This window comes from Cherax quadricarinatus, chromosome 33 (assembly GCF_038502225.1).
Source record: "Cherax quadricarinatus isolate ZL_2023a chromosome 33, ASM3850222v1, whole genome shotgun sequence".
Classification (NCBI taxonomy): Eukaryota; Metazoa; Arthropoda; class Malacostraca; order Decapoda; family Parastacidae; genus Cherax; species Cherax quadricarinatus.
Window position 1 is genome coordinate 25,908,757 of NC_091324.1, and position 18,648 is coordinate 25,927,404.

Sequence of the window (18,648 nt, forward strand, 5' to 3'; positions counted from 1 at the left end):
ATTGAGTGCGTTACAACTTACAGTTCGTTACACTTTACTGGCTGCTATAGTTTACCGTCTGTTCAAGCTTACTGTGAACAGTTTACTATCCCTTACATCTCAGTGAATTCTTAAAACCTCACGTCAGACATGCATATAAAAATGTTCCATTCTTTCCTTTATTTACAGAAATGTTCCAAGGGATGAAAATAGGCAGAATACATTAATTCTGAAAATAATAAATACTTCATCCTAGCGAACTCAAAATAACACAGAACCAGGAAGTGTACGGACACGGAGACCTGACGCCAGTACCGGGATGACCATGGCTGAAGGTGGGAAATAGGCCGATGTGTGACCTGACTTCCACTGTGTAAATGTACAGAGTTCGAGTGATGCCTACTCTCTACTTTTAAAATGACTGACAATAGAGAAGGAAAGGCGCACTCTGCAGAGCAAGCTTTTACTGGGACAGCGATTCTCTGCGTGTTGAGCTTTATCAAGTCTCAGTTTTATAAATCTCTTCATTGAGCTTCATAAAGCTTGTTCTGCGACATATATCTATATTTTGCTTTCAGACTCATTTCTACTACCTTTATGTCTACTCTGTAAATGTTAAATTTCCTAGTAATATTTATGGTTCTGCTGTTGATTTCCCAGGAAATCACTCCCAGCACTTGTCAGTTCTAGATGATCCATCTCAGGCTCCCGAGGGAGTGTCGTGGTTGTTGCTGATTGGCAGTCATTGGCTACGATCGTTACCAACATCCTAGGGCAGGGGAAACACCAGGTTTTCATTGGTGGGGTCTTCAGTCTGGTCACTGTAGCACATTCATTGTCCCAGCAGCACTGACATAAGCTCATCTCGACTTGCCAGATGTTCTACTGGGAATGCAATCGCCTTGACAAATCACAGCTACATCAACTCTCCAGCTGGAGCTGGCCATCGCCAACACAACATTCTTCAGATTCAGCTGGGGGAAAATGATCAGGTCGTCATCGTGCCATCGTCAGTACAGACGGCATCTATGGTCTCACCTCCTCAGTGATGTTGGAATTCTCTCCAACACTCCCGTCTTCTCAGGTTCAAACTCCACCTTTGGGCATCAGATCGAGCGCTGTGGAGGCTCTGAAGCTGGCTCTTTGAGATGTAGATGACTCCGCTGCACTTCGAAGAATCAGTATTTATGGGGACTCGCTAAGCCCGTAGGAATCATACAGTACCTGAGAAATAAGAGGTTATCAGGTTTGAGCCAAGAAAGGGGAATGTAGCTCTAATTGCTTTGATGAAGAGCCTTCATCAGCCTCTTAAAGGGGTAGCTCCAAAATGCTTCTGACATTCGGTTACCTAATCAAATCGACTGGATTGCCTGTTGATGTTGACTGGCGCATCCTTATTATTTACCTGAGAGGGGATAGTAGCCATTTCCAGAATAAACAATGGGAGTAGACATAATAGGAGCGGGCACAGTGGGAGCAAACGTAAGGGGTGTCTGGGTATTCTGTAGTTGGTAGACAAGCTATGGTGTAACACACACGCACACCCACGCTCGTGCACACGCACACACGTGCGCACGCACACACGTGCGCACTCACACACACACACACACACAAACACACACACACACACACACACACACACACACACACACACACACACACACACACACACACACACACACACACACACACACACACCCACTGACAGGAAATTTAGAGTCGGGTGACTTTCTTGATACGATCGTCATGAGGGGAGTGATCACAAATGAACTGCAGGTAGGTGGTGCCAGAAACACACCAATAGATTAAAATATCTGTAGGCAGGGACACACACACACACACAGTTCCTCGGGTCACACACAATCACTTGTCTGAGGCAAAGATCTGACTTCACGCCTAACCTCCATAGGAGGCCATGTGTGGCCGAGGGCGGTGATCATGAACTGCTGCCAGAAACACACCCTGTAGGCAGGGAAAGATGTGATCAGATGAAAGTTGGCAGGGGAAAACATGACCTATGAGAAATGTACACTAGTGCTAACAACATAAAAAGAAGTGCAACCAAGAAAGTCAGTGCGTCACCAAGGACTGTGTCTCAGGATAACCCCGAGTCAGTGCGTCATCAAGGACTGGCTTTTATTTCCATTGTGGTTCTTCAATCTTGTCCCCCAGGATGCGACCCACACCAGTCGACTGACACCCAGGTACCTACTTGCTGCTAGGTTAATGGGACAGCAGGTGTAAGGAAACAGGCCCAGTATTTCCACCCATATCGGAGATCGAATCACGGTCACTCAGTGTGTGTGGCGAGAGCACTGTCAACCAGGTCACGGGACACCGTGGGGCAAGGGTAGTAGTACTACCATTAATTATCCTACTTTCTTTTTCTTGACCTCTCCTCACTAATAGGATTGAAAAGCCAAAATCTCAAGTGTGTACACGTGTCTTAATTTTGCATTCTGTCGGTATTGCCATACCTTCACCCTAATTATCAAAAGGATAATGGAAACCTGGTGCTACTATCTAATATGCCACAAAAATTTACAACCCAGCAACCGAATTTATCATAAAAATTGGGAGAGCTTCACAGGAGACCTATTTTGGCTATGAGCAAGGAGTAATCTCCGCCTTGCTCTACCTCACAACACTCACATGCTCGCCTTTATTCCTTTGTTTCACTCTCGTCTCGTGTTTCTTATCTGACAGACAGACGGAAATATAAAGGAATATTATACTTTATTTTATATTTTTCTTTCATGTGGGTTAACACATTTACTTATCAATGTTTACGACGCTCATAACATCTTTGAAAGCGCCTGCGTTACCGTCTGTCGGAGGGTAATGAAGGCAGCCGAGAGAAGAGAGCAAAAGAAATGTGTCAATTCATCAATCAAGACGCAATTTTGGAAGAATTAGAGGCGTAGTGTGTAAAGAACTTCCAAGCTGCACACTCAAATCGCCATCTGGAGTGACACCATGGTGTCAATAAAGCACCTTTGCTTCTCCTTGTCTAGTGTAGTGTTGGGATGTAGCGACCATTGGTATAGCCGCAACCTCTAGTATGTGTTATGCTAATGGACAATGCCAATGGACCCCAATGGAAATTAGTCACTGACTTTTTTGGGTTATTCTAGGTTCTCTACACACATGTTATGTATGACAATCTATGTAACTGTATTTGTGTATACCTGAATAAACTTACTTACTTACTAACATGGCCCTTATGGCGTGTGACACCATGAACAGCACAAGCGTGAATCACCCAGCTCTCACCCCCTCAGGCCAGTAGGCCTAATAGGCGTCAGTTTAAACAGGGTATTCGAGGAGGCCGGAGCGTAATTTCTCGTTAATTAATGATCAAGAAAAGGTTTACTTTATCTTAATGTCTGCCACAAAATGAGCCCACACGTTGCACGTCTTGGGGCAGCACATATTCAAAGCCTAGAACAACAGTTAAGCAAATTTAGAAGCCGATACACAAAGGTGTACCAGTTTGAGGGTGCACATGGGATGAGGAGATGGTGAGGGACAAAAAAGTACATTACCGTGACTGGAACAATACACAAATAACCTGCACATAGGAGAGAGGAGCTTACGACGACAGTCACAGTGTAACTTTGTAAATGGTCCAAGCCGGACTGAAACGTCGTCGTAAGCTCCTCTCTCCTATGTGAGGGTTATTTGTGTATTGAAGTGATGGTACTGAAGACATGTACAGTAAGGTATCAGCAGCCACACGCTAGTGGCGATGAGTCAGGTGCTCTGCCAGGGGCACCTGACCGTGATAGAGCTCAGTGCGCTTAATGAGCCACTGAGTGTCTCATATGAGTAGAGATTTCAACAGGTCACTGTAAGGGTTGCACTGAGATCCTTCCCAAAGAAAGTGATGGTAATTGACACCTTCTAAAAATGAGATACGGGAAATAATGTATCCTTAAAAAAAAAAAAAACAGAAGATGCCGTCAGTAAAGACGAGGGTTGGGAGTCACCTGTGATGGACGAGGCTGTGGTTGAGGGAGAGTCTCTCGCTCATCTCCAGATGGAGCAGATGACTCTGGTTGTAGACCGGCCACTTTAGTCCTCTCACCTCCGGCACCCTGCTGAGAGAACATCTGCCTCAGCAACACTCTCTGGCTCAGTCCCTGGATCTATTAGGTGCCTCTGTAATCTTTTCACTACCGCTCACGGGATGGCTATAACACGTATAATAAGGCTATTAAATGACTCAGCAACACATGGTACACACGCACGCACACACACACACACACACACACACACACAGGGATGGGTAGACTGCATTTTCTTGGACTGTAGCAAGACCTTCGAGAGTACCGCACAAGAGATTGGAGCAAAATATAGAGGAGCAGGCAGGAATAACAGGGCAAGCACTACAATGGATCAAGGAACTCCTAATATAAAGGAAACTAGTGATGATCCGTGGAGAGGTGTCAGAATGGGTGAATGTGCGAAGAAGCCATGTTTGAATATATTAACTAATGCGAAGAATACAAGCGAACAAGGATCAGGAAACGCTACAAATGCATCTGGACTGCAGGCCTGGTCATACAAATGGCCCCTGGAAATTAACCCCACCAAGTGTAAAATTATGAGGTTTGGGGAAGGACAAGAAGGCCGCAGAGGACAGGCTCGGAAGTCACGGCTGCACCCCTCACTCATGGGAAAGTACCCCGAGGTGATTTATCATACCAAGCATATCCCCTGAGCAGCACATCAGCCAAATAATTGTTGTATCAAATGTGCATCTAACAAGCCTAAGAATGGCTTTTCGACATTTAAGTACCAGTCATTCACGACAGTGTACATAGTGCACATCAGGCCCGTATTGGAGTATGCAGCGCCGTTATGGAATCATCATCTGGTCAAATATGTCAAGAAATTGGAGAAAGTGTAGAGGTTTGCAACAAGACTAGTCCCAAAGCCCAGGAGTATGTCTGATGAAGAGAGGTTAAGAGACCTCAACCTGAGGACAATGTAGAATAGGGACTAGATGATAGCAATGTACAAAATACTGAAAGGAACTGACAGGTGAATCGAGTCAGAATGTTTGAGAGATGGAAAAAAGAAGCACGAGGACACAGCTGAAGTTGAAAACTGAGATGAGTCAGAGGGATGTTAGGAAGTATTTCTTCAGTCTTAAAGTTGTCAGGAAGTGGAACAATCTGGAGAATGAAGTGGCAGAGGCAGGATCCATACACAGCTTTAAGAAGAGGTACGATAAGGCTCTTAGAGCTGGGGGAGAATGAACCTAGTAGAGGCCAGCGAAGTGGTAGGACCAGGAGCTGTGAATAGACTCCTGCAACCACATATAGGAGAGTACACACACACACATTGGAAAATAAGCGAAATATTGGAAAAGGCTTCTGTGACTAACAGTAACTCGGGTTACGATAAGAAAAATTTCTTAAAAGAAGTAGTCACAAAGAACATGGAAGGCTGTGAATCAGTCAATAAATAAATGCTATCAACAGGGATAACGAGTGGCCATATATAAGGAAAACGTGGAGCCGAAGGGATACTGACTTTTTTTTTTTTACAAAGAGTTGAAGAACTTGAAAGATAGAAAGTTTTACAGCCGATGCAAATAAAAAAATGCGATGAACTTTATTAATAAAGACGGGACATCACGTGAGTATCTCTGCTCCTGAAGCTCCAAACAGTTAATTAAAAATAAATGAGATCTCAAGAGAGACAGGTTTACATACCCGGTATGGGCGAAGCTGACGAAGAGCGCCATGAAGGTGGCGGCGACGGTGCGGTCGTGGGGACTTCGTAGGGTGTTCTTCAGGCCCAGGAACGGCTGGCCAAACATGAACTGCAGTTCACTCTCGTGGTAGGAACCTGCAAGTTACCAGGAACCTGCACCCTCTATTTCAACGACACAGAATGCGATACATAGCAGCAGATCAACACTATTGTGAGTCGCTTTCTGAAGGTGGTGGGTAGTATACCGTATCTAAGGCCAGACTTTGAAATGAGCTGAAGTAGGATAAAAGTTCTTAATTAATAGGCTTCTAAAGTTAGCATAGCAAAAAACTTGGAGTTACTTACCTATCCAGTCCTGGTCGCCGACACGGACATCGTCAGGAGAGGCGTAGGAGAACTCAGCGAAGTAGAGGTTGGTCCAGCGGCTGAGCAGTCCTGCCTCCTCCACACAAGGCACGCGCAGACCAAGGTCAGAGATCAGCTGCAAAAAATATTATGTTATTTACAAACTGCGAATAACTAGCTGAAGGTCTGATATTGACTGGAAAAGAGAAATGAGCTCACATGTTCTCCTGGAATGGACAAACATCACTGGCAAATCGGTTGTTTTAGCTGAAACATCGCTATGAACCGGTTGAAGAGGTGCTAGCCGAAACTTTACATGTAAACTGGATGTTGAACTGTTAGTTGAAACAGGAAGTAGGAAAACCTCACCACGTATAAAACCTAAGCAAGACAGTGTCAAAACAACGAAACCAGGTAACACCAATGAAAAACATTTAGAATCCAAACCCGATAAAACTTTAACATCTGTGTGTGCAAAATTATGATGAAATGGGACACTGACCTAGGCTATTGACCTTGATAAGCCACTGGGTGGGACACTGACCTCAGCCATGACCTTGATAGGAACCACTGGATGGGGAGCGGCGTTGGTGGCGTGGTGACCGTGGAGGTAGAGATAGGCGGCGCGGACGGCGTGAGTGACGGAGGCCAAGGGAAGGGCGTCCAACTCCGGATATTTCTGCTTCATAAGCATGTCCATCCACTCTTCGGCGTCAGTTAGGCTTATGTTGTTGTTTCCTGCACCAAACACGCATCCTCTTACATGCTAGTACATTGATTCTAAGCGTTGTTTTACCCCTATGAGAATAGCATTCTCCCACGATTATAATAATAACTATGCATTAGTACGTGAACCTTATTAGACGTCTCCTCGTCCTACACAGAGATTCACCATCTCCATATCAAGTCTTTGGCATAGATTTCACAAAGCTCTGGGTAGGGCGAATCGGCTAAAGTTTTCCCTAGACTCGTGACTGGTATTTACTTTTCCTAAACCAGATGCTACAAAAGCCGTGGTTGGTATTTACTCTTCTTAAATTTGATACTACAAGCGTCGTACTTGATACTTACTTTTCCTGAACCAGATGGAAACCTCGTCTCTGGTGAGGGTCATGATAAGTGGCACGGGAGGCACAGAGCCCTTCTCCAACACGCTCCTCGGGCTCTGTGGCAGGAACACATTAGGAAGGTCGCCCTCCACCACTGGAGCGAAGGCCAGCCATAGGCCGTCCATCAAGTTGTTCTTTTCGTATACCTGGCGGGAGTAGGATGACGGGTTAGTGAGGCAGAAGCTTCCCAGTTGAATAAAGAAGAATCCTGAAGGGTCATAGAGGAAGGTGGATGCAAAATCAATCAGATTCAGTCCAATAAACTCCAGTCGAGTCCCTGGTACAGTGGGAAAGGGAACTGGATGTGAAGGCCACAGAATATCTAACAGAAAAATGCTGGGAGGCGGAGGAACTCTTACCCAGAAGTAAATCTGTCTATCTGGCCAGCAAACAGCCTAATTAATGGTGGAGTGTGTGGTTGATGGTATGGGTATGTGGTGGATGATGTGGATGTGTGGTACATGGTATGGGCGTGTAGCAAATGGTGCTGGCGTGTGGCTAATGTCAGGGCGTGTAGTTAATAGTTTAGATATGATGGTGTGGAAGTGTGGTGAATGGTGTGGGAGTGTAGTAAAAGTATGAATTGTCTTGCCCCAATGTATATTCTAATACATTCATTGTAATTGAAATACCTGCGGCATGTACTCCTGTTTTTTTTACATTTAAATAGATGAGTTTGGCCAGTCAGACAAGCCTGTGTGCCACAAATATCTGTCAACGATGATAATTGAGACATTAGAGAGGTTGTTATTCGAGTTGTACAATAATTAAATTGTATATAAAATTCGCCACAATGCCATAATTAAGAAGTCTTGCTGGAGTTCATACCAGTCTGAAGGTAGACTGTATCTATGACCGTGTTCTGTGTAGTGAGTAGTGCGTTATGTGAATACAATAATAATGTGAAGCGAGTACAGCCTGTGACCTGCACGAGCGAATCATTAACGTTTTTCTCAGGAGAAAACTTTAAAGAGACCTTCCACCTGGGATTACTCAGCCCTTTAGCACGTTTAACATAAATTTTGAAATTCAGGTTAGTTGCAATTTAAGAAAATTTATAGATCATTAATAATTTGTTTAGTTTTTGCTTTTGAGATTAGCATATAGTATTTCCCTGGCAAGCTGTGAGCTTTAATATTAGATTAAAGACAATACACTTGTAAAGTGAACTTTGTATTAAGTTTCATTATATTATTTTTGCGTATCTGTCGTACCTCATTTCTAAAGAAGAATTAGTTATTTGCAAGATGAGTTTGGTGTAGAGGTGTGACTGATAGTGTGGACGTGTGGCTGATAGTGTGAACGTGGAAACCTACCTGGTTGATGGTGCTGGCGTCGGCCAGCCTGAGGCAGTCGACCAGTGCCTGAGAAGGGGTCTGGGGGCAACCCACGTCAGCTGCCAGCTTCTGTGCGAAGTGTTGTGGGCGTGTCTGTAAGGACCAGGGTGCCAGCGAGCATCCAGACAGTGCCACCGCCCGCGTGAACAGCCCTGGGATACGGCACACACACACACATCAGTAAAAATAAGAGAAAATACATCAGAGTACATGGGAAATAAAGCTAACAGAAATAATTTGAGACTACGTATACCCAAATTATTCCCTGGGAAAATTAACTGCCGTCTGCGCTACTGCTTGATCTAAATGTTTACCGTCTGCAATAGGGGAAAAAAGCACACGTTGCAAAACCTGTTTTCATTGGGACAACGTATATTTGGGCAACGTTTTGCACTGTGTAATGTTTTATCAAATTATGGCTTGAAGAAGCTCTGCTGAGTGCAACTCGTACTTCCAATAAAATTTGGTCATGCAGCAACAGAAACTAGCAGGTACATTGTCCATCATAATAAGTAAGTTTATTCAGGTATACACAAATACAGTTACATAGAATTATACATAGCAGCATATGTGTAGACAACCTAGGATAACCCAAAAAAAGCCAGACAGAGTGACTTATTTCCATAAGTAAAACTTGTATATACATATAAAGTAACAAGAACAGTAGCTTCAAAATACAATCACGCTTATGACTAGCTTTAATTAAGTTCCTTTCACACTTCAGCATGGACAGAGATCTGAAATATAAGATATGAAATGCTATGTGCGTGAGCTAGGTGAAAAGTTCAGCTACAATAATAATAATAATAATAATAATAATAATAATAATAATAATAATAATAATAATATTTATTTCTACAAGTACATGATACAACTTATACATACCATAGCTGACATCAGTGACATACTACATGGAAAGCCCCTTGTTATACAGAGCATTTTAGGCAAATTAGGTTAATTTTATCCCCAGGATGCGACCCACACCAGGAGGCTAACATCCAGGTACCTATTTTCTGCTAGGTGAAAATGGACAGCAGGTGCCCGTAATGCTATGCATATAAGTGGCTTCGGCATGCTGCTCTTACCTGTATTTTTTTGTACCTCTGTATGTATGCTAAATTTCTAAATAAATAAATAAATAAATAAAAAGAAAACACGCCCAAATGTTCTCACCCGTACCAGGGATCGAACCAGGGATCCCAGTGTGTGAGTTGAGTGTGCTACCAACCAAGCTACGGGATTCAATCTCTCCAGCTATTAGTGAAATTAAAAATAATTTTATTTGTGCTAATTTTCACGCCTAATATTCTATAATTTTTTTGTGAAAATAAGTGAACGGTAATCACCAGTAGACAAAATAACAATCTTGGAAGATGTATGGAAGTTAGTTCCAATGTCCTCCGGTGGCTGTTGGGGCGCTACCCTCACCTGATGTTCGATATGTGCCATTGACAGACACATCTGGTCCGCCACTGGCAGACGGCCCGGGCAGGTGTGGGGAAGAACGCGAAAACTGAAGTTCCCTTCACTATAGTAACTCAGGCATTAATTAGGTCAAGACTAAAGAGGTGGACCGTCTGCTGCCACGGACAGGCCGCTGTGTCGCGAACCTTGTCTGCGACACTGGCTCCGATACACACACCTCCCCTGTTGTCTCCTGCCACGGACACACTCCCTCTCACCCGAGCCACCAGAGTGCGATCAGAACACCCGGGTGTCAACAACAGATAAAATATCGAACCCCAGGAAAAGGAATATGACACCGTAGTTGTCTCTCCTATAACATACACTCTTATGAGACTCTCACATCTCCAGGGTCAATTTATAGCTTCAACGAGCTTGTCTGAACCGGTGGATTAGACTTAAAATTCTCAGGATAAGAAAACTGTGGGCGAAACATTACGAAAAATTGAAACGTGTGAGTGGAGAGATGGTGGCTCGTGAAGGAAAAAAAGGTGGCCCGGTGGCCTGGTGGCTAAAGCTCCCGCTTCACACACGGAGGGCCCGGGTTCGATTCCCGGCGGGTGGAAACATTCGACACGTTTCCTTACACCTGTTGTCCTGTTCACCTAGCAGCAAATAGGTACCTGGGTGTTAGTCGACTGGTGTGGGTCGCATCCTGGGGGACAAGATTAAGGACCCCAATGGAAATAAGTTAGACAGTCTTCGATGACGCACTGACTTTCTTGGGTTATCCTGGGTGGCTAACCCTCCGGGGTTAAAAATCCGAACGAAATCTTATCTTATCTTGAAAAAAGGGAGATAATTCTTTTTTATCCAGCAAAACTGAGTACTTGGGTACTTTTTTTTCACTGAAAGGAATGGGTACATCATCAGTGTTGAAATTGATATTGAAATGTTCATTTCTCTGTAAAGATTACAATATGTGGTTTAAATATTATAAAATATTAATTACAAAGAAGGCCATTAGCATGCCTAGGCATTTCGGGCTATCCTACTCTATGATTTTTTTTTATTAAGGTTCAATAAGCAGTTTCAAGTTTTTGTAATTGTCGTACATCGTAAGTTGAGAGTAAATTAACCTAGAAGATAAGATAAGATAAGATAAGATTTCGTTCGGATTTTTAACCCCGGAGGGTTAGCCACCCAGGATAACCCAAGAAAGTCAGTGCGTCATCGAGGACTGTCTAACTTATTTCCATTGGGGTCCTTAGTCTTGTCCCCCAGGATGCGACCCACACCAGTCGACTAACACCCAGGTACCTATTTGCTGCTAGGTGAACAGGACAACAGGTGTAAGGAAACGTGTCGAATGTTTCCACCCGCCGGGAATCGAACCCGGGCCCTCCGTATGTGAAGCGGGAGCTTTAGCCACCAGGCCACCGGGCCTGGTAAAGTCAAAGACCGCAACATGTTTCCCTCTGAGTTCTTATGTTGTATGAATATATCAGTTCAAGTTAAGGTACGACAAGATTTTGCTCGAATTTTTAACCCATAGGATAAGCCACCCAGGATAACCCAGTAAAGTCAACGCGTTATCGAGGATTGTCATTTGGGATCCTTTTATCTTGTCCCTCCAGGATGAGATCCACAACAGTTAAGTAATACCACCAAGGTACCTACTTACTGCTGGGTGAACCGGGGAATCGAACCACGGACACTCAGCATGTGGTGAATGTGACCTGACCTGACTAGGTTGGGTCAGTGGCTTAAGCCGGTAGGAGACTTGGACCTGCCTCGCATGGGCCAGTAGGTCTGCTGCAGTGTTCCTACTTTCTTATGTTCTCTTACGTTCTTATGGTGCGCTAACAACCGAATGTACCAGTTGATTTAATAAGAACATAAGAAAGAAGGAACACTGCAACAGGCCTACTGACCCATGCGGAGCAGGTCCATGTCCCCCCCGGATTAGACCAATGACCCCCCCCCGGATTAGCCCAATGACCCACCCAGTCTGGTCATCTTCACTCAAGGGTGGAGCACTGCACCAGACTCAGCAGCACAAGCTAGTCAGGTCCAACTCACACCCACCCACACCCACTCATGTATTTATCTAACCTATTTTTAAAACTACACAACGTTTTAGCCTGAATAACTGTACTCGGGAGTTTGTTCCACTCATCCACAACTCTATTACCAAACCAGTGCTTTCCTATATCCTTTCTGAATCTGAATTTTTCCAACTTGAAACCATTGCTGCGAGTCCTGTCTTGGCTGGAAATTTTCAGTACGCTATTTACATCCCCTTTATTTATTCCTGTTTTCCATTTATACACCTCGATCATATCCCCCCTAATTCTACGCCTTTCAAGAGAGTGCAGATTCAGGGCCCTCAGTCTATCCTCATAGGGAAGATTTCTGATGGTATAAACCTTGGTAATAAATACCGACAAGTTGGTTTAGAAAGACACGTAAGCAAACACTATGACATATTTATTAGAAAACGTTTCGGTCCTGGGACTTTGATCACTTCTAACATACAGAGGTAGAAAGGCATTATATATATAGGCGGAGAGTGAGGTGTGACGCACGTGACCTGAGGAATGTTCTTATGTTCTTATGACATTCCTCAGGTCACGTGCGTCACACCTCACTCTCCGCCTATATATATAATGCCTTTCTACCTCTGTATGTTAGAAGTGATCAAGGTCCCAGGACCGAAACGTTTTCTAATAAATATGTCATAGTGTTTGCTTACGTGTCTTTCTAAACTAAGATTTCTGATACATGGGATCATCTTTGTCATCCTCCTCTGTACGTTTTTCAGAGCATTTATATCCATTCTGTAATACGGTGACCAGAACTGAGCAGCATAGTCTAAATGAGGCCTAACCAAGGATATATAGAGTTGAAGAACAATCTGAGGGCTTCTATTATTTATACTTCTAGATATGAAGCCAAGAATTCTGTTAGCTTTATTGCGAACACTAATGCACTGTTGTCTTGGTTTTAAATTACTGCTAACCAGAACTCCTAAATCCTTTTCGCAATCATTAGTATTAAGATCTACATTATTTAGTTTATATGTGGCATGGTTATTTATCTGTCCAACATTTAGAACTAATCTGCAGAGAGGGGGGGGGGATTTACTCTGTGAAGGTGACATATTGAGGTGACTTAATCTGTGGAGAGTGATTTACATTGTAAAGGGGTGACTTACTCTGGAAAAACGTGACTTATTCTGGGGAGAGGAGACCAGGAAGAGGTAACTTACCATGGAAAGAGGAGACTAATCCTGGAGGACAAGTGACTCCCTTGGGAGAGATGACTTACCCAAGGGAAAAAGAGGCAAACTTACCAGGTAGACCCCAAGACTTGCCTAACATGGGCCAGTAGACCTGCTACAGTGCTCCTCCTTTATATTATTATTATATCCACTTGGAAGTACTGTACCCGTAAAGGCCATATAGAGCCCCAGAGAAAGGAAGACAATCAGGTCTGACCCGAAGACCTGATTGCATCAAATGCCCCTTCACCGGCATGAAGGTACCCTGAAGAGAACTCACCTCTGGAGAGTGGAGAAACGAGATGAAGGATGACGGAGGCGGCACCTGCGGAGTTCCCGACCAGCAGGAACTTGTCCCGGTGAGCGCCGAAGGAGTGTGCATGTTTACGGACCCACAGCATGGCCAGCCGCTGGTCCAACAAACCCCAGTTGCCCAGCGATGAGGCGTCTCCCGTTGATAGGAACCCTAAAGTAAAAAAAGGCTTTTCTTATGTAAAAGGACGGCAATTATCAGTTAAGTGAGATATGGATAACTTTTTCAAGTAGGTCCATAGGCCAACATTCAGATGACTAGTGCACATATACATATTTTTTTAATAATGGTATAAGATCATATTTAATTAGAAGTTTTATTGTTAAATCCCTTACACTGAACATCTGAACATGTGTGTGGAAAATACTGTATATATTTTCCGGAAATACAGTATTTATATGTAAATAGATGGCCATACTGTATTTAATAATATTTATGTCATAGAAAACGGAAAGCCTGCATCTGGGCAGAAGGAGACTCGTCATCTTGGGTTTTGAATTTGTATTAGAAACGTTGTAATGGGAAGAATTTTTCGTGCTCTAGAGGTTAAAATTGGATTGACACCTCTCAAATAGGAGGCGAAATTGTTGGATGTGCATTCCTGCATAACTTGAGATATCAGACGACTGGACAAGACAGCTCCAGGAACCTCAGATAAGCTCTCTAGATTTGTGTATAATTCTGGCCAGCATTATTTTCATAAATTTAGTTAGTGAGGCTTTTCTGAGTATGATACAACTTAATATCCAGTCAAATTGGTGAGTGATATTAAGATATATTTTCCTTCTGTTATATATATATATGTATTTATATATAATCATTTTTAATTTAATATACAGTCCACAAATTTATATATTTACCAGAATTCCTGGTGATGTATAATTCATTTAATTAATAGGTCCAGAGCAACTTGTGGATATGACAGTGGTAGGTATCGAAGGGGGACATTTTTGCGACCTAGGTGTCCCAAATTCCTACTTGTCTAACTGATAAATAATAATTATCTATGCTCATTTATTGTTATGTACATAATTATACATACAGATAAATGCAATTTTCCACAATGTGTGTCGTTGGTTGGTTAATGGCGTTCAAAACCTATCGACTACACTTGGGTTACCCAGGATTCACAGTAACCTGTTCATCACCAGACGAGAAATACTTTAATCCCTAAAATACGGATTAAAGAAAACTCTGAACAAATACACACTGAGAGAAATACACCTTACGGTATGAAAATACCAGATATTTCAAAGAGAATTTAATAAACATTTTTTTTAGAAATCGCAACCATGAACTAAATACTTCAATATATCAAAATAAATATATATGTCCAAGACATCTTTTATTTCGGCGGCAACAACAAAATTCAAATTTCCGTTTTCATATTATATAATAGAAATATTAAAGTCTGGCCTAGTCGTGTCCAAGGCTAACTTCGTCAACCAGGAGGCTATACTAAAAGAAAACGAATAATCGTAGCGCCACCGATAACTAAACTAAACAAAACGAGTAGGACGCTGTAATGGCGACGACATAGGAGATTTTCTTCTAATAATCGGATTATTAACCCAGAGAGGCTAACCCAGGAAAACCAAAGAAAGCCACTATGTCGGTCTTATTTCCGCTGGGGGTCATCTGACCTTCCATATGATGTAATCCACAATATGGCAAACAACACAGGTACTTTTTTACTTCTAGGTGAAGACATAGGTGCAAGGAAACACGTTAAATTTCCAGGTATGCTGGATTCAACTCAGGTCCTTGAGATACGAGCCAAGGTACCTCCTAAGTGAGATACGAGAAACGTGTATTGGCTTATGTTAAATGAAATATTCCACTAGTTGTATGTTATGTGTCTATACAAAGTAGATAAGAACAGTCAATGACAACATTGTGTTTACATACGTCGCAGCTGAAGAAAGTAAATGAACACATGTGCAACTAATGTGATATTTTATTGTGGAAACGTTTCGCTCTCCTGGAGCCTTGTCAAACAGTTACAGAAGCTCCTGGAGAGCGAAACGTTGCCACAATAAAATGTCACATTTGCTGCACATGTTTACCTGGAGTTTTACCTGGAGTTTACCTGGAGAGAGTTCCGGGGGTCAACGCCCCCGCGGCCCGGTCTGTGACCAGGCCTCCTGGTGGATCAGAGCCTGATCAACCAGGCTGTTGCTGCTGGCTACACGCAAACCAACGTACGAGCCACAGCCCGGCTGGTCAGGAACCGACTTTAGGTGCTTGTCCAGTGCCAGCTTGAAGACTGCCAGGGGTCTGTTGGTAATCCCCCTTATGTGTGCTGGGAGGCAGTTGAACAGTCTCGGGCCCCTGACACTTATTGTATGGTCTCTTACCGTGCTAGTGACACCCCTGCTTTTCATTGGGGGGATGGTGCATCGTCTGCCAAGTCTTTTGCTTTTGTAGTGAGTGATTTTCGTGTGCAAGTTCGGTACTAGTCCCTCTAGGATTTTCCAGGTGTATATAATCATGTATCTCTCCCGCCTGCGTTCCAGGGAATACAGGTTTAGGAACCTCAAGCGCTCCCAGTAATTGAGGTGTTTTATCTCCGTTATGCGCGCCGTGAAGGTTCTCTGTACATTTTCTAGGTCAGTAATTTCACCTGCCTTGAAAGGTGCTGTTAGTGTGCAGCAATATTCCAGCCTAGATAGAACAAGTGACCTGAAGAGTGTCATCATGGGCTTGGCCTCCCTAGTTTTGAAGGTTCTCATTATCCATCCTGTCATTTTTCTAGCAGATGCGATTGATAATGTGTCCCTTTACCTAACATATTGTTGGTAATTCTACCAACAACCTATAACCTATGCCTAGTTTCTGCCGGAAATGCTCTGCATGCCCGTGGCTTTCTTTGTGATTAACAATATTTTATTACATGCAAAATTACTTTATTTTATATTGCAGAAACAATAAAGTTCGTTTGTTTAGGATGCAACTCACAGGCCACTAAGAGATGGGAGAGAAGTGGAGAGGGGTAACAGGCAAAGGGTGAAACAGTGGGGAAATAGGGTGTGGGTACCTAGCACGAGAGGGATAATAGAAAAATAATGAGTGGTCTACCAATCTTGATTGGAAGTAAGGTTTGATAGGACCTAATGCTCCCCAACCTCACAAAGATACAGTCCTGCATTTCTATTACAAAATATTTTTAAGCACAAAATACATAAAATGTTACTGTATGCTCCGTACAGGAGCCGTATATAGCTTTAAGAATAGGCATGATAGAGCTCACGAAACTAAGAGTGTGAACACAGTATCGGCCAGTCTGAGGGGCCGGTATCACGAGCTGAGACTCGGCTCTGCAAGCGCACGCACACACACACACACACACACACACACACACACACACACACACACACACACACACACACACACACACACACACACACACACACACACACACACACACACATACACACACATACACAGGAAGAAGATCAAATACAGCCTCCATCACAACTTCCTATAGAAGCCTCCCAAACAGGTCAGCCCCAGTGCAACCAAACACTCTAAACCAAAACACCCATGCCACATCCAATGCCCCCACCCACTACATTACAAACTCCACCCCCACAGCAACCACCCATACTTCCTTATCAGGTTTCCCACTTCCCCAACCCCAATACACCTCCCAGACCACAGTCTTAGAAAAGAAGTTGAAGGTGTGGTATACAAATGCAGATGGAATAACAAATAAGTGTGAGGAGTGGCATGAAAGAATCAAGGAGATTTCCCCAGACATAATAGCACTCACAGAAACAAAACTCACCAGAATAATAACAGATTCAATCTTTCCATCCGGATATCAAATCATCAGGAAAGACAGAGGGAGGAGAGGGGGAGGAGGAGTTGCACTGCTCATTAAAAACCAGTGGGGTTTTGAGAAAATGGAAGGAATGGATGGCACGGGCGAAAGGGACTACTTAGTAGGAACAATCCAGTCTGAGGGACATAAGGTGATAATTGCAGTAATGTACAACCCACCACAGAACTGCAGGAGGCCAAGAGAAGAATACGATGAGAGCAACAGAGCAATGGTCAACACACTAGCCAAGGTGGCCAGGAGAGCACACATGGGGGGAGCAAAGTTACTAGTTATGGGTGATTTCAATCACAAGGAGATTGACTGGGAAAACCTGGAGCCCCATGGGGGTCCCGAAACATGGAGAGCCAAGATGATGGATGTGGTACTGGAAAACCTCATGCATCAATATGTTAGAGACACTACCAGAGAGAGAGGAGAGGATGAACCAGCAAGACTGGACCTTGTATTCACCTTGAGTAGTTCGGACATCGAGGATATCATGTATGAAAGGCCCCTGGGAGCTAGTGATCATGTGGTTCTGTGCTTCGACTACATAGTTGAGCTCCAAGTGGAGAGAGTAGCAGGAATAGGGTGGGAAAAACCAAACTACAAAAGGGGGAACTACTCAGGCATGAGGAACTTCCTTCAAGACATTCAGTGGGAGAGGGAACTGACAGGAAAACCAGTGCAAGAAATGATGGACTATGTGACAACAAAATGCAAGGAGGCAGAGGAGAGGTTTGTTCCCAAGGGAAACAGAAATAATGGGAAGAACAGAACGAGTCCTTGGTTCACCCAAAGGTGTAGGGAGACAAAAACTAGGTGTACTAGAGAATGGAAAAGGTACAGAAGACAGAGAACTCAGGAGAATAAAGAGATTAGCCGAAGACCCAGAAACGAATATGCACAGATAAGAAGGGAGGCTCAGCGACAATATGAAAATGACAGCGTCGAAAGTCAAGACTGACCCGAACCTGCTGTACAGCCACATCAGGAGGAAAACAACAGTCAAGGACCAGGTAATCAGACTGAGGAAGGGTGATGGGGAATTCACAAGAAACGACCGAGAGGTATGTCTGGAGCTCAACATGAGATTTAAAGAAGTATTTACAGTGGAAACCAGTAGAACTCCAGGAAATCAGAACAGAGTGGTACACCAGCAAGTGCTGGATGAGATACATATAACCAAGGAGGAGGTGAAGAAGCTGCTATGCGAACTTGACACCTCAAAGGCGGTGGGACCAGACAACATCTCTCCATGGGTCCTTAAAGAGGGAGCAGAGATATTGTGTGTACCATTAACAAAGATCTTCAAGACATCATTTGAAACT

The 18,648-nt window shown here is 43.5% G+C and overlaps 1 protein-coding gene across 1 annotated transcript in view; it reads right to left on the reverse strand.

Moving 5' to 3' along the window:
- Positions 1–1,832: 1,832 nt before the first annotated feature.
- The window catches only part of LOC128693960 (bile salt-activated lipase), an 18,192-nt gene continuing 1,376 nt past the window's right edge, over positions 1,833–18,648 (reverse strand). Inside the window, exons 2-9 of the mRNA XM_070091046.1 lie at positions 13,462–13,647; positions 8,474–8,646; positions 7,120–7,303; positions 6,593–6,786; positions 6,049–6,184; positions 5,703–5,838; positions 3,969–4,076; positions 1,833–1,941 (exon numbers count right to left, since the gene is read on the reverse strand). Of these exons, the coding sequence (XP_069947147.1) occupies positions 1,833–1,941; positions 3,969–4,076; positions 5,703–5,838; positions 6,049–6,184; positions 6,593–6,786; positions 7,120–7,303; positions 8,474–8,646; positions 13,462–13,647 (1,226 nt within the window). The remainder of the gene's footprint in view (positions 1,942–3,968; positions 4,077–5,702; positions 5,839–6,048; positions 6,185–6,592; positions 6,787–7,119; positions 7,304–8,473; positions 8,647–13,461; positions 13,648–18,648) is intronic.